Genomic DNA, 20,000 nt, shown 5'->3' with positions numbered 1-20,000 from the left:
ATTAATTTTGTCAGTGGATGGGTGGCTAAGACATTGACAGTATGTGGTTATCAAGTTTGGTCATGTTCAGTTTGACACTTAGGGTAGTGATTGCACTATAAAAAAATCCTGAAAATGTTATGAGAATGAACACTTTAATGTATTTATTGTATGGTATGATAAAAGTAATTGAAACATTACACATAAATCGGGAAAAAATCACACCCATGTGATGCACACAAAGCATGCATGAGAATTAAAAATGCCCCCACTATTTGTTCCATGAAAAAGTGACCAAATGCATACACCTCCATACTATATCATGTGAGTAAGCTTAAAACTGGAATTTGACATGTTTTGTTGGATGTCCGATCACATAAACTTCAAATGCCATCCTGTTCATTGTCAAATTATAGTAGAATTTTCATTTACATAACTATTTTGCAGGGACTGAATTTTGAGGAGAGCAAGAGCAATCGCTCTCTACTGCTCTCCTTAAATCTGATATAGGAGAGTGATTTTTAGCTCTCCTTAGTTGACCATTCTCTCCTTAAATTATATTGTAAATGCTCTAAATAAACAGCTCTCCTTGAAGGCTTCAGAGAAGAGATTTTTGATGCTCTCCTGCAAATTCCAAAAGACAGTCCCTGATTTTGGAATGAAAATACACTTACAAATGCAATTCCAGAGTGATATTGTTCCATATTCTACTGATAAATCACAACAAACATATGCTATTTATGTCGGCCAATTTTCAAAATGGCACACTTGAACGGCAAATAATTTTTGTATTTTGCCCTTGTTATGGTAAGTTTATATCACATTCTAATATATGCCCCACCCTTTGGAAAATGCAATGCCTCAAGGCGTTCAACAGAGCAACTATATTATTAGAAAACTAACACATAAGTATGACATAAACTGGCCTCAAAAAGAAACTTATAATTTTTCACAAGGTCATATCTTAAAATCCTCTCCATAAAAATGAACAAAAATTGCACATTACTTCAATACTCTACTCTAAACACTGACCAGTAACCAAACAGTTGTCCAACTGACACAACAGCAAAATGCACTGACATGGAACACCTTCCTGGACCAAATTCACAACCCAACAGATTTCTATTGCTGGGTTCCAATTATTCGCCTGTGAATATGGTCCCGGAAGCTGTTCCGTGTCAGTGCATTTTACTATTGTGTCAGTTGGACAACTGCTTGGTTACTGACATGTGTTTAGAGTAGAGTATTGAAGTAATCCTGTGTGTATTTTTTGTTCATGTACAGGCGAATAATTGGAACCCAGCAATAGAAATCTGTTGTGCTGTGAATTTGGTCCAGGAAGGTGTTTCATGTCAGTGCATTTTGCTGTTGTGTCAGTTGGACAATTGTTTGGTTATGACCCGTGTTTAGAGTAGAGTATTGAAGTAAACCTGTGTGCAATTTTTGTTCATTTTTATGGAGAGAATTAAAAAAAAAAAAAAAAAAAAGTTTCTTTTTGAGGCCAGTTTATGTATAATATAAACAGCATCAATATATGGCTTACCTCCTCAAACATGAGCACTTCTGCAACCACACTAAGATTCTCATCTCCAAGTCGCTCTAACAAAGATGCTTTGAGAAAAGACATGTCAAATTCTTCACCCTAAATGAAAAAATTATTAGGAAAAAAAAATGTTTTTATAATTTCAAAGCTTGCTCAGTAACTATTTGAAAATGTATGTATTTACCAATAACAATTCTTCCAATATTTTTGATTAATTAGTCAAAAGTTCATTTAGTCACAAGTATTTTAGTACCATCAATGCTCAATCCCAAGATCACAAAACATACTTGGCTGTGGTGCCTTACCTCTTGCATAGTCTTTCGTAAATGTTCCACTGCCATCATCCTCTGTGTTGCCAATGCATGGTTCAAACTTAGCACAAGGGTTGTTTCAGATGTTTCAGAGTCACCAATCACCTATACAATGATCACATTTAAGAATTAGCTGCAAAACCTTGTTTGTGTATAAAAAATATAAAAAATCCTTGGGCCAAATGTCTATTCCTCTGTATTAATGCAGAATCAATGGCCTGTTCTTGAATGAAGTTTATACATCTTGCCTGCACATGGTCCACTTGTCTGTATATTATAGAAATAGCGACCCACTGGATAGAAGCCTTTACAAGGCCTATGTTTTTTGTAAGGATTGTTCATTAACATGACACATTTGTACATATTTTGAGCCTGTTATGATTGGACCAATTTGACACAAACATGACGTGCCCTCAGGTCCAACAAAAATTATTGTGCAATGGTGGATGACCAAGTATTAAGGCTGGTTAGGTGTTTGTGTGCATTTTGCCATTGCTACAAACACAATAGAAATTTACCACAGAACAAAGATAATTATTTGAACAAAATATTGTAGCAGAGTTGGGACTATTTTAAACACAACTTGCATGATCATGCATACCTCAAAAATATTTTGTACGACATCCAGACAAGCTCAAATGCTGGGAGACCATTCATAGACCACATTAACAGGGCCTCGTTTCACAAAGCCTTACAATTGATTTACCTCATGTAATCCCCTATTAAATCAAGCACAAGATCAATCGTAAATATTTGTGAAACAGGCCCTGATCCAATCTGGGCCAATGGGCAATTTGCTAAGAAAGTTAAGCATGAGCCCTGCACTAGCTAGGTGTGTTGAAATTAAAGCATTTTATTTACATCACTTTAAATTCACTTACCTGATGTTTTGCACTGGCCACTGACAGTTGCACAAACTCATTAGCATATGATTTTTCTCCCGGCTCCCTTTCACCTGCCATGTATGTTGTAATCGCCTCATCTACTGCCTCACAATACCTATTGAAAGTAAAACAATGGCAGTCAATTACTCATTTTAATTTTATGATACACAAAGTGGGAGCTACTCTGTGGTAGCTCTTCTTCTTGATTGAGTCGGCATATCCAGACTTAGCTGTATTATTAAACGCCAACTTTATCCAGGAACCTAGGACTGAGTGCAGATATCAGAACCGGAGATGATCCCCTTCTCTTTTCGAATAGCTCTGACACTTTAACGTGCACAGGGATGAATCCTCCTGAACACAGGACCAACGGCTTTACGTGACTTCCGAACCACAGACATCGCACACACACTACTTATATCTGCACGTGCTAAGCAGTGTATGGGAGCGAAAAGAAATTCTACAATTAAATTCTGTGATGAAACTGAACTTAAGTGAAGGATTCCCGACCATATAGGAACTTTTTGGAAGGGAGGAGAATTTTCACCTAAGGCAAGCCCAAGGCTCGAACTCGTCGATCGTATCTCCCGGCCGACAGCGCAATGCCTTAACCGCCGGCCATCTCGCCCTCACTGAGGCCCATTCAAATGAGGTCTTAGGTGAGCACTTAAGTCTCACTTTACTTTATTTGGATACTGGACAACCACTGTTGCCGCTACTCAGAAAATGTGGCTAACTTGCCTAAAATTGGGCTACTGAATGTCAGGCAGCTGAATTAATGTCACATATCTTCCTTTCAAGTTAGCCAAATTGCAAATGTTTTGAGTCTCTGAAGCTTTTAAATAAATTGCAATAACAATGAGTTTTGTGACCAGTTACTGATCGGTCAGTACTTCCAAGTAACGTGCAGTTAGCACCAGCCCATTACGTTCCAAATTTGAGTAAAACCAGCCAAATATCTGATATTGCGCTTTTTTGAGTTCTTAAAATTGAGCTACTGCACCACAGCCTGGCAAGCCAATTTGCCTTGCATTGCCACTGAAAAGTTTTGGCGACACTGCTTCACATTCCGTAAATACTATTCCACTAAACTTCTTAGAACTTTTGAAAAACAACAATGTATGATAGCAGGAAAGTCTCCGTGATCTGACTTTTGAAAAGCTTGGCACTCTGCTTACCTAGTTTCTAGCGTCTGTATCAGCGGGGAGAATTTTTGTCCCAGTTGTTTAATCAGCTTCTTTTGTGTGATGCCCTGTCTTAATGTGATGTACTGTGTCAATAGTAACCTGAAATCAACCAAATCAGTCATGAACAAACATTATTTTCTATAAAATTATATAACACACAAATACAAAATACAGTAGAAGTGAACACTACAATTGTCTTTCCACAAATTTTGGGTTTACTTCAACAAGAAAAAATAATTGAACTTAAATGACAGAAGAATCTTCTCACCAAGTCAAATTATTGTTAACTTCAATTAAATCCAAAGTATTTTTTATAATCAATATTACACCAACCTGCACACCATGTTGGCTAATGCACCATTCAACTGCACGCCAGACAACATAGCACTTAGGAGAGTGTAGCTTTCCAACTCTTCTCCCTCTGCAGATTGGTCCAGGGCACTATGCACAAGCTGGGTTAAAAGCAGCTTTAACAGAGGGGTGATGTTGTGCACTTGCGACAGCTGATGCAGTGAGTCCACTAAGGCGGGCTTCTTGCAAAGAAGTTTGAATGATCTGTTGAGGTTAGAGGTCATGAAATAGTTGTTATTGTTGGAATACATTCATCAGGTTTGGTAACTGAGAATTAACAAAACAAGCTTTGAAAAAGTTGGCAATTCACTGACCAAACTGTCAGTAAGAAAATAGTTGCTTTAATTGATTCAGAATAAAAAAATATTTGTATAAAATCAATGACATTACACTGTAATGTGTACTCTGTTCATAAATTGTAAACAAAAAACAAGCCATTTGTTGAGCAAAAACTTATTTTTTCATTTAATATTTGAGGTAATAGCAGAAAGCAACAATCCAAACACAAACAACTAAACCTGTGAATTTTCCAGAGACTTTGCCTCCTGGGTTGGACAACAGCAGTATCAAATAATGCATTGCAGTGTATCTGCTTGCTCCATAGTAATTTATGTTTTAAAAACTAAGTAAGAATTTGACAGTTATGGATAGTTTCACAGTACTTTAGGGGTCGTATTTTCATATTCAAAGTCCAAACACCCGACATATGCGGCGTAATTAAAAGTTGAAAGGGATTTTGTGTACATTTTCACGGCATGTGCAGTTCTATAAAGTTTGTAATAGTACTGCAAAGCATAATGGGATACTCCCTTCGGCTGCTGTAGCATTGGGCTCTCATCAGCCTGATGACATGGATCAAATCCCGATTCAAACATCCAGTGAAAGATGGAACCTGGATACATATCGCCTTATACCACAAATAAAAAGGTCCAGGGTCCAAATCAAAATGTGAAGTGATAGAAACATACAGGGATAATGCTAGGTTTAAAGCACAGGGTCAAAAACTTTCACATTTTCAAAATTAAGGATCATTTTGTGAAATATGCTAATACTTACTTTTTAGGAAAGCTTTGTAAAGACTGGGTCTGACAGATCAGTGCAAGACAAGATAAGGCCTCCATACTCAATGCAGGTTTCATGTACTAAATAGAAACAAAAAACATGACTTAAGCACAAAATGGGCTACTGGATTTTATCTCTCAGAAGGAAAGAAACAAAACTGACCAGTTCCAACTCATGGGTCCAAAAGGATACAACAGCATCACAATTATTAAGTATAAAAATATGAAACAAATTGTGATAAAACATCCAATAACACATCCCAAAAAAAAAAAAAAGTTAACAATAAAACATGAAACTAATTTCTATCCCAAACCTAATCCGCTATGAGGACAGGTTGGTGTAGTGGTCAATGGGCTATTCCAGTTAAAATCCATACACCCCCTATGGAAGACATGACCTTAATCTTCCACACATGGGATGTAGATTTCAAATGCAGTCACCCATTCAGGTAACCCCATTCCCTGTGTGGGAGATTAAGGTCACGTCTTCCATAGTGGGTGTATTGGTTTCAAAGTCTGGAATAGTCCACTCGCCCCTCACCACTGTGGCCCATGGTCACCGATCCATGAATGCAGGTTTTTGTCCGTGCACTCCTGCTTCCTGTCCTATCTTATTTGGTTTTCATCATTCCTATTGCAACTGCATTAAATTTTGTTCCACAACAGTGCCTTGATGAATGCTAAGTAGCGTGTTACAAAAATACCAACATTTTCTTCATTTATTACTACACACCTTGCAAATACACTGCATGAGAGGCTCCAACAACATCAACTTCAGCGTTGCTTTCAAACATAGCTGACTAATGATCATATAGGTGGCTGCATTGAAGTCAATGAATCGCTTATTCTTGGCACCCTCTACAAGATATGGAGCCAAAGCTGCGATGAAGTTTTCCGTGAGCGGACTAGCAAATTCAATGGCGCCGACAATGGTGGACGTGTAGAATGTGAATGTGGTCCTGAGAGAACCATCTGTGCTACTGGTATCCTATTTGAAAACATTTAAACACACAAAGATATTAATCAATCAATTTTGCAAGATCACTTTTGTAACACAGTCGCGCAAGATCGATAAAACTACATTTATGCAGCAGTAAAACGCAAATTACATTTTTTCAACATTTCCTTTGGTTTAAATATATTTAGAACACCCTTTACTCTATTCAAATTATATAATTTTTGATACCAAAATTGTAAAGATTGTCCCAATATTTTACTCTTTTCATTTGATTATGTATAACTGGTCCAGTTCTCTCGGAATGCGACGTAAAGATTGTGAGAATGCAGTGACCACGAAGCGGGATCATTGAGCGTGTCAGCGCATAACCTATGCATTTTATGGCAATGTCCAAACTGCATTGAGAACATCGGCGCCAAACCTGCTGGTTACTACTGGACTGCTGGTTACTGATACCAGACTTGTTCGGAATTTGCGATGGCTCTAAACTAGAGCTAGTCATTATGAAGCAGTACCGATGGAATAATGCAGATCGAAACATGGTTGTTGTTTTTTAAAGTGGAAATCATGCATAATTCTCAGATCAGCTGCTAAGTACACACAAATTGGTGATAATATTTCTTGAGTACAATGTTGCCTGCTAGAGTTGCTTACCTGAGTTGCCAAGCTGACTGTATCACACACAAATTTAAGGAAACCCAAGTCCTTATAGCAGTGGTTGATCAAGGCTGTCTTTGACAATGGCACTCCAGGGGCCTGAAAGTGAAAGGAATAATGCATAGTATCATTAAATACAATTTAACAGTTTACTGTCATCGAAATTACGTCAACATTTCATGGTTTATATTTTTCAAAATCCACCATTTAAAAAAAAAAATTTCATGAAGGGGAAAATAGTTGGGTTAATTGCTGGCTACATTAAGTGCTTACTTGTTACCTGTGTAATGCATGACAACGTACAATACATACATACTCAAACATATGTAACACTCATGTTTTAAGAGGTAAGTTATTGTTCCATATCAGGCCTTTGCCTGTGTACACCAAAGAAACATCCTTCATGTGTGACAGTTCCAACATGGCGGATTTCCCATACCCTCAGTTAAGCTACGCAGAGTCAAAGCACCCTTACACTAGCCTCTTTGCATAAGCTACATAATGATTTGGATTAAACATTGAAATTTAATCATCTTTACTTTAAGGGGGTACTACACCCCTGGCCAATTTTGTGTCGATTTTTGCATTTTTCTCCAAAATTATAGTGCACTGGTGACAAGTAAGATATGTATATTATAGGGGCAAGGACTACAACTACTGCACTGAAAATTTAGCAACTCAAGGCAAGTAGTTATTGATTTATTGATCAAATATTGGTTTTCCCTCATTTTTGACTGTAACTCCACAACTGTTGTCTGTGCTGAAATAAAATTTCCAGTGCAGTAGTTCTAGTCCTTGCCCCTATAATATACATATCTTACTTGTTACCAATGCGCTATAATTTTTGAGAAAAATGCAAAAATAGGCACAACATTTGGCATGGGTGTAGTACCTCCTTAAGTATGCAACTACAGTACACACATCATCATCACATGCTATGTACGTTTCTTACTTGTAATGGATAGAGCCAGTGCCATTTATTAGTCTCCTCTTTGATGCTGAGTATCTGAACCACCCTGATGAATATCTTGCTGTCGTGGTATGGTAGAATGCATCGCACCAGATCATCTGTGTTGTACAGGTGGATGTGGAATCTGATGGGAGGAAAATGATTGGAATACAGTGGTCAAATGGGTTATTCCATTTAAAATCCACACTACCACTGTGGAAGATTTTAGCTGAAGTTTTCCACAGAGGGAGTGTGAGTTTTGATTAGAATAGACAAATTGGGTAACTTCCATTTGTAATAATCACTCCAGTTGTGGAAGATATAGGTAAGCCATAATACAGAGGGAGTATGGGTTTCAAAAATGATTAACCCTGACCAATTACATTCAAAAACATACTCCCCCTGTGGAAGATATTTCCAAAATCTTCCACAGGGGGAATATGGATTTTAACTGGAATAGCATAATCCTGCTGATTGAGAATTGGTCATGACTTACAACAAAATTTCTCCCCATTACCCCTGTATTCTTTGAGCCCTGCTTTACAGTCAAGGGTTTTTTTAATCACAGAAAAGCCCTGTTAATATTAAATGTATTTCATACATACTCACGATATAACGATGTTTCTGATTGGATTTGCGCCTTTTTTTGCTGGTCATAAATACCGTTTATGACCAGTACGCAGGGCATAAACAAGCTGCGTCACGCAGCGTTGGAACCCAATTAACACGATTTGCTAGTGTTGCATACACGCGCATGTCACCCCGACCATCTCACGCGGAGCGCAAAAGATGACGCGTATCACGCGTTGACTCCCGGCCGTTGACCTCATGAGCCGTGCTGCTTCCTGCAAGTAGGCCTACTCATTTTCTTCCAATTTTAATGAAGGAAAACGGCATGGAAATGTTTTTTAAACTTGTAAACCCTTATTATTTTCATCTGTACTGAATTGCTAAGAATGTTGGGTATGTATGAGCGGGGTTCATTCATAGGATTTGAGCATGATCGCTGTTTATGCCCTCGGCTCACGCCTCGGGCATAAACAGCGATCATGCCTCAATCCTTTGAATGAACCCCTAATTCAAAGTTCATGTCTCAGAATAAAATACAGTGATTATCAGTAGGTATTCAAATGACTACATCCTACCTGTATATCAGCCACTCCAGAGCCTTCTGAGCAGGTCTCAAAAGGAAATACGGAGACACTCGCATAAGGAATGACTGTATGCGCTGGTCTAGCACCTGGTTCAATTCCTGGTTCTGTACGGCTCGCTGGAATGATTTGGACGCTTCGTCAAATAGGTTCGTCTCAAACTGGGCAAAGGAGGGATCTATGTTAAGTAACTCATGGAATCCATTGGCACCTGTTGGAGTAGGGGCAAGATGAGAATGCATTAATGACAATTACCGTCTGTTAATAATTATTATTTTGAGTTACCCTGACACTTGACATAGATTATAATGTATTACCAGTCCTAAAATTTCCCCCCAATTGCCTATAAATCTTCTTGATGAATTGTCAGTCTTTGCGACATAAACAGCTACTTGTACAGAGAAAACCTTATTTTGATGAGTCAACTGTACCTTTTAGAGCAAAGGTTGCATATTTTGAAATTTTCAACATTTTTGATGTGATCGCCCATCGTGATTGGCTGTTTACAAGGTGTCAATCTTGTCCTAGATTTCAATAGGCTAGCCTCGAATATGAAGCTATCAGTGAGTAAAATCAAAGCTAGACTTCTGGAGTAAGTATGAATCTATATCCGACAACATCATTTCAGACGTTTCTAATCACATGAAGTTGGCAGCATTAGAGAGGAATAGTTGACAAAAATGTTTAACTCATATCATTCTAGTTAGGATACCATACCACAGCCATTCTAAAGAAATATTATGGAACAATAGAGAACAACTGAATATATCTTACCAATTGCATAGAAAGTTTCTTTATCAAGGTTGGCTGCTTCTTTAGCATCAAATAAAAGTGACTTCCTCTCCTTCTCTGGTAGTCCCAGAGCACTCTGTGCTTGAGGAACAGCGAGTTTCTTCAATTGTTGAGCAAGTGACGTCATTCTTGTCCTCTCTCATCTAGCCTGAAGTAGATACAAGGTAAATGGAGCTATTATGTATAAACACAAAAAAGAGTTCTACACATTAACTGATGGACTGGCAAGTGATATGTATACATGAAGAAATGATCAATTCCACAGAATTCTAGCTATTCGCAATAAAAGCGCCGCCAGCGGTTTGCGATAATAATCGTGATGTATCATGGGAAAAGGTCGACATCAAGTCCAGCATAATCTGAATATTACCATGCTATTACATAGGAACACGTGACAATATTTTTTAGTTTGTCAAAATAAAGGTGTTACACGGAATCGATACTCAATAATACTTAATAATGTGATTTGAAATGTGCACAATTAATTTTTTCTCTATCGATTTGCGTGTAATACCGTTATATTGACAAACTAAAAATATTGTCACGTGTTCCTATGTAATAGCATGGTAATATTCAGATTACATGGACTTGATGTCGACTTTTCCCATGATACATCACGATTTTCCCATGATACATCACGATTACATCGCAAACCGCTGGCGGCGCCTTATTTGCTAATAGCGAGAATTTACACATAACACCCGAGGGCAGCACTGCCCCCCCCCTCCACAAGGGTCCACCTTTTTCGAAAAGTGGGAGAAGAACTGAGAAAAGGTCCACTTTTTGGTGATAATGTATTCAATAAGGCCTAAAAAAGAATTTAAGAAATTGCACACAAAGTGTGTTTGATTGGAACTTTTTCTTCCTTTTTTTAAATTTTATTAATTTATTTTTTAATTATTTTTTTTTTTATTGCAAAAAAATTATTTAAAAAACCTCCAGGTTCAGGCCTAATTTTAGGGTCGGCCGGGTTACGCCAATCAAACACATAACTTGTACAGTTGTAAACGACAATGATTCAGTCTGATGATGTGTAACCCATGAGTATAAACTCAGCTACACAATGACTATTGACGGCCGGGTTCATGTGAAAAAAAAACTCAGCTAAACATGGCAGAGTAGTGCCCGGATGTCATATCTTCACAACATTAATTTTCTCAACAAGCACAGAGATACGAAAAGCAAATATCTAGCCGAAGGGGCTACAATTTTCAGAGTTAGAGGCTCAATGAACTAGAGCATGATGCAAATGTGGATTGTGGGTCTTAAAGGAACTGCCGGAGGGCCAGACAAAGCGACCCTTGACTATACATTGTATACATACCCGTACCACCTTTACGCAGTACGTATTGCATGCGTGAGCCACACTTACCTTTACATGTGATTGACACCTTCCCCCCAGTATTGTATCTTTAATAAAAGTAATGATGAATATTGATGATATTCATAGGTACATAAAAGTTAGCCCGAGGTACTCACTAACTCACACCTCCGTCACTAAGATTTCCACTGACTGGTCTTCTCCGTAACAAAGGTCTGAGGTTCCTAGGCATATCAGTATTTTTTAAAACACAGTCATGACGGTAGCGAGGAAATCTCATTTTTTTGCTGTATGAACATGTGAGTACCTTTATGAATGCAGGGTGAACCTTTGAAACTGCGACATGAGTTCAGTGCCGCTGCCTCCACAGGTGCCCCGCTTTTTGCAATAGTACGGAAGTCATGGCCCTATGGCGAGGAAGGAACCAATAGGGCCATGATGTGCAATATATGTGTCGAGCTACATAAAAGTAGGCCTATACATTTTGATTTTCATAAACTGCGAAAGGAACATTACATTGTCATTGAATTATTTTTCGTCCACCATACAAACTTTAATACTAAACTTCCAACACGACGAAAATTGAATATTTATGTTCTAATACAGTGTCGTTGATGGCCTCCTTGTGTGAGGGTATATGAAAGAGAAAGATGTGAAATCCAGACACGAGCTAGTTCCAGTAACTGTAACCATAGACTCTATTGATATCTGTTCCACAAATAAGAAACATCACAATATGTGGGCTCATTTTGGGCTCCAAGGATGTAGCCGAGGAACTCTCTCAAGGACAGTTTTGGCCTGCATGGATGATTTTAGTCCCATTGTACCAGAGTTTGGGCGTACATGGATGATTTTAATCCCATTGTAGGCCTACTATATACTAACATACTAGTTCACCACGTAAACTTGTATTGCTCAAAATTCGGACCGCTCGCCATTAAGTTTACTGCTTTCTGTGTTTTGAAATTTGTTGACGTTTTAATGATCCCCGATTTCCGGTCGATTAGTTTAGCTGTGTCATGTCACGTGCATGACGCTAGTGGGTACCAGCCAAACTTCAGAAGAAAAAAAATCATGATCACCGATAACGATGTGATATGGGACTTACATAGGATTACACAGAGATATTTCTTGAAAAAATTTGACCATTTCTAGGTAGCTTGGCCCTACTTTGTCTGCGTTATATATGAAAAAGGACAGTCTTAAGGGGGTACTACACCCCAGCCCTCGAATTAACCCACGGCACCGACGGCATATTGCCGTGGGTGCCCACCCCCATTGCCACAATGCCCTCGAAATATGACCTTTACCGACGGCAGTCACTTGCCGTGCCCCTAAATGAAGTTGCCGTGGGTGCCCTAGCCGGCCAGCCCTGTCCCTTCATTATAAAATCATTAACAAGTACTGGTTAAATCCCCGCAAAATTGTGGAAAATTAAATTGAAAATCTTGAACACGATCGCTATTTTGAGCATCGTAACCCAGCTATCAATCACAGTATACACAATAGTTTGTTGTGAATTAATATTCATTACCCCTACGTAAGCTTACATATTCAGCCAATCACATCGGCTTTTATACATTATCTGGTTGCTAGAAATCTGACATTCTGACTTCATTTTCTCGATTGGTCAGAGAAATACCTTCAACGTACTATCGACCAATCAGAAATGTTGTTAGTAACTAAGACTCCTCGACCTCGTGTCATGAACAAAATCTGAGCGCTGGGCAAATCAATTGTTCTCTCGATTATCAAACGGTCTCGTCTTATCTTGTACATGTGAGCCCATCTCTAGATATGTTTTGCACAATATTTATTTATCAATATTATAAACCAAAGTTACAGCTGTTTCATCGCTGTTTCGAGTCAGTTTTGCAGCTCAGAACTAGGGATCGCCAAATTTAACTAAATTAAACTGTTGATTTTTGATTGCTTTGTATTATAAAGCAGGTTTTTTAAGCAATCAGGTTAGTTTTAGTGTAAAGTTGAGAGTCGAATTTTACTTTGGTGTCGAATTCAGCTGACAGTATTAAATGCATAGATCTAGGCCTCTTCGCTTTTGAAAAATTGCCTTGGTGCCCTTCTCAAATTTTCAACAGTTGCCTTGATGCCCTTTTGAAATATTACAAATTGCCGTGCTGCCTTGCCTTTTCAGTGAAAATCCACGGCAATTATCAACTTGCCCTAAAAAAGTTGCCGTGCCCCTTCAGATCCTTAATTCGAGGGCTGCTACACCTGCCCAATTTTGTGCCTATTTTTGCATTTTTCGCAAAAATTATAGCGCATTGGTGACAAGTAAGATATGTATATTATAGGGGCAAGGACTACCACTACTGCACTGGAAATTTTATTTCAGCACAGACAACAGCTGTGGAGTACTGGAGTTACAGTCAAAAATGAGGGAAAACCAATATTTGATCAATAAATCAATAACTACTTACCTTGAGTTGCTGAATTTTCAGTGCAGTAGTTGTAGTCCTTGCCCCTATAATATACATATCTTACTTGTCTAATACGCTATAATTTTTGAGAAAATTGCAAAAATAGGCACAAAATTAAAATAGGCCAGAGGTGTAGTACCCCTTAAGGGCGTACTACACCCATATATTGGTTTGATTGGTCTAAAAAAATATTTTTTCATATATAGCTAGGCGATATATGCACGAATCATGTGAAATAAAAAAATATGAAAAAACATCGTGAAAGAGTGTCTTTTTTTTTTTTTTGTCTTAAAGTTGGCTGGTTGGTAAGGACGCTTATACGATCCACGTAGTCTTCTTCACAACCGGTTCTGCCGTTTCTAACATTCATCGATATTCACATACAGTACGTATTAGACTCGCTATCGGTCCAAAATACGACCTGCCTACTAGGGCTGACACGTCAATTTGTATTACCAATAGGAAATACACAGGTCAGACATTTGAGAATAATTCTTTAAGATTTGGTAAAAAGTTGGTAGCCGCCTCATTATGCTACCTAATCAAAAATTTTGTTGAAATAAAATTAAGGATCGAATGCGTTTTAGTGTCAAAAAGGCAAAATTACCGTCAAACTTTCGCGAATTCTGCACCCATGGAAGCCCTCGGCGGGTGCACAGTTAAATCGGGAATAAAAATATCCGACCTTTGCGATCAAAAACAACAAATTACAACATTGGACCATGTTTGGACATACTGTAGGCAAAAAACACTTTTGCCAAATAATATAGAATAGAACATTTGACATCAACTTGACAAACTAATGAAGAAAATGTGCTCCATAAACATTAAGTAAGCGCAAAAACAATTCCTATTCAAATGCGTGTATAAAACTGAACAGGGCCGGACGGCTACAAGACTACCGCAGAAGTTCAAAGTTCTCGTGTTGCCAGATTCAAACATGAGCATGTATGCCTAGCACCTTCTCTTGGTAAAATCCCTGATAAAATCAAGAAATGTATGTTGTGCCTCTTCCCCTCCCCGTGAAGTGGCGTCATGGGGGGGATCATGGGCGAAGCTAGGAATTTTAAGGGGGGGCAAAGGAGTGAAAGGGGAAACCCTCATTCAAGGGGAATTTGTGACGAAACAAAATAGGCTCAAAAGTACAAAAAGACCCTAGTAAAATTCTTCAGGGCGACCGCATCCAAGGTGGGGGGCGGACTTCCCACAGGGGTGGGGTAGCTTCCCCATTTCCCCTTATGTATGGGCCTCACGGCACTGGACGTATGAGAAATTTGCTCAATTCCGCAATTTAAGACATTTTAACAATTCCGCAATTTAAGACATTTTAACAATTCCGCAATTTTAGACATTTTAAATGGTAGGCCCTAATAAAGTAAGTAGAGAACGTGAACATATTAAATAATAGTAGACCTATTATACCCGGGTATATTAATACTTGGCTTTTGCAATAATATACTCGCCACGTGCCAAAACTTGCGGCTTGCCCTTCTCGCCTGCTGCCTAAAACTGAATACCGGCTGCCATGTAGGTGTAGGGGATAATGTTTTGGTATGTCGATAGAGGGGTTGGCATGTCAAAGTGGGAGGGCAAAGATTTGTTGGCATGGGGAAAGCAATTCACCGCCCCAGATGGCGAGTTGCGATAATATAAACTGAATCAGCGTGTGTAAAGCACGAGTATAGGCCTACAATTCCGCAATTTAATAATTAGGCGTACATAACACGGAAAAATAAAAGTTAGCCCGGGGTCTTAACACTACTAAAATATTCAATAAGCATGATAAGGGGCTCACTGGGGGATTTCCAAATGGTGTAGGTGCTACCAACTGAAATTTCTTACCTCTTGCATTCCCCTTCCCTTCCCCGGCCATAATGGCCTTTGTTGTCCCTGTTTGTTGTGAGTATTAGTGGTTTATTAGCCAAACACCGAGTACTAAAGACAAAATCTCATCCCGAGAAAAAAATCATCAGACATTTTACACGAATCTGATTACTAGCTAAGCCTATGATAGGCCACCTACATCAATTGGCCTACTGCTGATAGGATCCTATGTGCCAAATATTACATTTCAAAAATACCAAATGACAATTTAAATGACTTACGGGGTATCCTTCACTTTTAGACATTATAATTAATTTTAATTTTTCACACTTTGCTGGGATTACTGGATAGGCCTTTAAAATTGTATATATGGGAATGTCTAAATGCGGCGTAGGGCCTACGTAGCGTGCGGATAACATGCAGGAATTTTTTCATGATTTTTACTGCGTAATACTGTAGGCATAGGCCTACCCGTGACGTGACTTCCAAAAGTGTGTGTTATTCAAAAATCAGTCGTGTCCCATTTAATGTGCACCAAATATCGCTTTCCCCCCCTTCGATCTGCCCAATTTTCCCAAATTCCTTTCCCGGCCCGTCTTGGCTTGTCCAATTTTTTTTTTTTTTTTTCATGGCTCCGTATTGGCATGGGATTGTCCCATACGCCAGCCAAAAAATTAAAAAATACCTAAATATATACATGCATAAAACACGGCAACTGGTTATAACCAGCCCGGAGACAGCTCGTTATAAAAGTAATTATAACGCACGGGTGATGTAGTCAAAATTTGCGTGTCAAAATTCGGATACCGTGGCGAGTGCAGAATTCTATGGAATATATTTGCTTTTTTTTTGCCTTGGATAGCGACAATGATAGGTAAGACACAAAAAATATGAATCCACTTAAAATATTATATCACTGTATCAATTTTGGAGTTCCTAGTTGAAATGGATTAGAAAATAACGACAAAATAGTTACCAAAATTAGCAAATCTAAGCTTACGAGTCTTATTGAATATGGTGGGTATAGGTGACGAGAAATGCAATTTTTTTCAACATTGCTGTAGTATGGTTGTGGTAACCTGTTACCTATGGCTTAAGTAAGTTTCAGTGAAATAATGTCGCTAGTTACAAATACAAAATATAGCTCAACATTGAAAATAGAAGCATTTTAACCAGTTCCTTTTTGATAGATGTGGAGCTCTGAAAATCACCAAGTTCATGAAGCCATCAGGAACCACTTATTCCCATTTTACATATCAACATTATTTCTCTAATGCGTTGGCAACACGTATCCAAAATTTTAACGAAATCCGTTGATAGCAAGCTTTCCAAAATGAAGTGAATTTAAAGCATGAGTGATGTACCTCCTTTTGGCTTCTATCTTCAAAAGCATGTAAGCTACATTCATACCGATGCCACCAATATAACGAGAAGATTTGCCCCTTCATTTTGCATACCACTTTGTCCATTTTTTTTCTCATTTCTTCACAAAATGCAAAAAACCGCAAAAAATGCAATGGGTGTAGTACCCCTTAAGGCCGTGTAAAATTAATATTTTGGTTCTCGCCCCTCCTCCTCAATTTCTTTTTTTATAGATTTTTCAATTGTTTTAGACTTTGGAATGATTTATGAAATCTTCATACATATAAATAAGTTTATTAGAGAACAAGCATCACTTCCAAGTCTTTTTGTGGTACTCTAGGGGTTTATCCTCAGAATCTCACATTTGAAAAAAAAAAAAAAAAGGGCCTCATCGCTTCCTCGAGCACTGTTGGAGAAGACCGAAAACTACTGACAATGCTAATTTTACATTGAAAAAAAAAAAAAAAAAAAAAAAAACACCTCCCTCCTCATCAATTCATGAAAATCCTCTGGGACGAGAACCAAAACATTAATTTTATACGGCCTAAAGTAAATGTAAATGTGCAACGCTTTTGATGTTTTGATGTTTTGGGAAACTGGGAGGGATCAGAACAAAAAAATGATGGAGCCTATTCTTGACTGTATAATATTCCTTCACCACACTGCCGTACAGCAATAACCTTATACGATGCCGATGGACAGATAGTATCAGTTTGTGAATGAGGTCGACATCGTATATAGTTCCTTGTACTACTATTATTAAACATACCAAAGTTGAGATTCTGCTTCTGCTCTATACTGTGCAAACACCGCCGGTACTTGGTGGTTATCACGCACAGGTCGCGTGATACGACGGCCTATATCTTGAAATGAGCTCTTTTACATCGTTCGTTAATGTCCATCCATTTCATCCAGTTTACTTTTAAAAATTGTGACTTCTGGAGCATCGAGATAATTGTCCTACATTGATCTCTTCTTTTGGGTGGGTTCAACATTCCCCGAGTTGTCAAAACCTGTAATCTTCATGGAGTAATTTACTTAGTGCAAAAGTGGTCAAAATATTGAGTTGCCGAATTCGGAAGCTCTGCATGCCAGACGCTATTGATCGATCTCGATTTCACAACAGTTTGTCCATTAATTTCACCTGTCACAATACAGTAACCACGCTGTAAACACATGAAAGTATCTATCATCAATTATTTCCTTTTTTCACTTATTCTTACCTTACACAAGCTGCAGATAAATAAGCTTTTTGGGAAACCTCGTAGCTCCTAACAGTAACACATGTGCACACATAAGCTTTCCGTTGACGTAACAGCGCATGCGCAAATCAATTAGCTTACAAGCTGCGTTTAACGTGTATAGATCTCGGATTTCGCGGTTCTCGAGTTTCACGGTTCAAGCCGATTACATTTCGGTCAAACTTTTATTTTGTTATTTTTGCTCAACATTTTAAAAAATATATTAGTAACACCTCTCAGGAAATAAGTTGTTTTTTTGTCCACTTTAAGCCGAACAATGAGGTAAAATAAAAACCACTCGATTGGCTCGATCGGCTTACTGTCCGATCGTTTGAGCCCAGCGATTCAAGTTCCTCATAAAATCAAAAAAAAAATCACCCAAGATTAGATTTTCCCACCTTTGTTAGTAGGCCTAGCATAAATGTGTGAAGCCGCCTTGGTCCTATAGGACATTTTACATGACGTATCATAGCAAATACTAAAAAAAAATAACCAAATTAATGGCCGTTAATATATTCTGAAACTATATTGCTCCAAAAAAGTATCTTTGCATTTGGAAAAATAATCACAATTTCAAAACCAAACCATAGGCCTATTGGGGTAAATTTGTTTATTTAATAGATGTCCTATTTAACACGGCAGGTTATGACACCGTCGTCAATGTGCAAGGCAAGGGTGAAAATAAGTGGGAGACGGGAGCCGTTTAGCCCCCAGAAACCCTGAAATGCCCCTGGTCCCATCTAAATTTAAGCTGATCAGTGGACACTTTTCTTCAGAAACTGGCCCCTGGTCACTACACCCAAAAATTCAATTCCATAGCCATTAATGCATGATGATCTTACTCAGAACAAATATTGGCCACTTGTTGATTAGAAGTGGCCCCTGGTTCCATGTTGAATGAAGTGAACCAGGGGCCATTTTGTGTAAAAAGGACCTCCAATTCATCATTTCTTATTTTCACCCTTGCCAATGTGACTTCAAGAATTAAAGTTATGAATGTTTGTTCGAAACAAATAATACTATATAGATTAAATATCTTATCTTTTTCAGGGCGTGATTTTAGGACTTTGCCCCAAATATTTTCCCATCATAAGGCGACAAACCTTGCATTGTGCATAGGTAACTTGGCAAGACATAATATGCCTAAGTTGACCAAACTCTTTACAAACGGACAACCAATTGGATGAAAAGTATAATATAAAAAATATAACTATTTAGAATGTAGCACTGAAAGGCCATGAAGTTGGTATCTCTTTAACCGCTTCCACGGCCGGGCCCTGTATGTATAGGCCTAATTAGGCTTCACATCAGTCACTGGAAATTGAGTAACGAAAAAGCATCTGCAGTATTATCTATCTCCTAATCAGTGAAAGTTATACAGCAAATCAGTTTTGTTTATTTAATATTCAAAACTGATTGGCATATTATTATAGTGGCTTAAATAATAGCTAAATGCTTTTAAATAACGGTAGTTTGAAGGAAACAGTTTCATCGATCGATAGTGGCTCTCGTGATAGGCCGCCGTGATTTAAAGAGTTAAAAAAACGACTTTTGTACATTGGACTGAACTTGAAATTGCACGCACGGCGCACATAGGGGTTTAAATCTAGTTTGATCCAAAATGTGTAGATCAGGCCGGGATAGTTCGTATAATGTGTCCCTGCGATGTGAAGAGCAGATTAATGTGGTGATGTATAAAATACCCGCTATACTTTAGCTTACTTTGGTGAGGCCCATAAGCAGGATATGGTGGGGGTGCAGATTTTGAAAAAGTGGCACCTTTTTCCAGGGAAAGATTTTGTGAAAAGTGGACCTTCCTGAAATTGGGACCTATGGCTAAGCAAGCATGCAAAGGCGGCCTCAATGCGAGCAAAATACATTTGACAAATAAATAGCATAAAAAGTAGTTCCTCAAATTGCATAAATGTAGGCCTTCGTTATAAAAACAGGCTCTAATAGATAAAAGCATATAATCAGGGAATATGCCA

General features: G+C 38.2%; 1 protein-coding gene across 1 annotated transcript in view; it reads right to left on the bottom strand.

Moving 5' to 3' along the window:
- Positions 1–18,075, bottom strand: part of LOC140148254 (HEAT repeat-containing protein 1-like) — a 63,138-nt gene extending 45,063 nt beyond the window's left edge. The window contains exons 1-12 of the mRNA XM_072170151.1: positions 17,995–18,075; positions 9,806–9,971; positions 9,026–9,242; positions 7,884–8,025; positions 6,929–7,030; positions 6,050–6,304; positions 5,312–5,397; positions 4,238–4,459; positions 3,896–4,003; positions 2,715–2,832; positions 1,828–1,938; positions 1,523–1,621 (exon numbers count right to left, since the gene is read on the bottom strand). Coding sequence (XP_072026252.1) covers positions 1,523–1,621; positions 1,828–1,938; positions 2,715–2,832; positions 3,896–4,003; positions 4,238–4,459; positions 5,312–5,397; positions 6,050–6,304; positions 6,929–7,030; positions 7,884–8,025; positions 9,026–9,242; positions 9,806–9,950 — 1,605 coding nt within the window. The 5' untranslated portion in view covers positions 9,951–9,971; positions 17,995–18,075. The remainder of the gene's footprint in view (positions 1–1,522; positions 1,622–1,827; positions 1,939–2,714; positions 2,833–3,895; positions 4,004–4,237; positions 4,460–5,311; positions 5,398–6,049; positions 6,305–6,928; positions 7,031–7,883; positions 8,026–9,025; positions 9,243–9,805; positions 9,972–17,994) is intronic.
- Positions 18,076–20,000: the final 1,925 nt, after the last annotated feature.

Source organism: Amphiura filiformis, chromosome 1 (assembly GCF_039555335.1).
Source record: "Amphiura filiformis chromosome 1, Afil_fr2py, whole genome shotgun sequence".
Classification (NCBI taxonomy): Eukaryota; Metazoa; Echinodermata; class Ophiuroidea; order Amphilepidida; family Amphiuridae; genus Amphiura; species Amphiura filiformis.
Note: the sequence above shows the minus strand (reverse complement) of the source record. Positions and strands in the feature narration are given on the sequence as shown.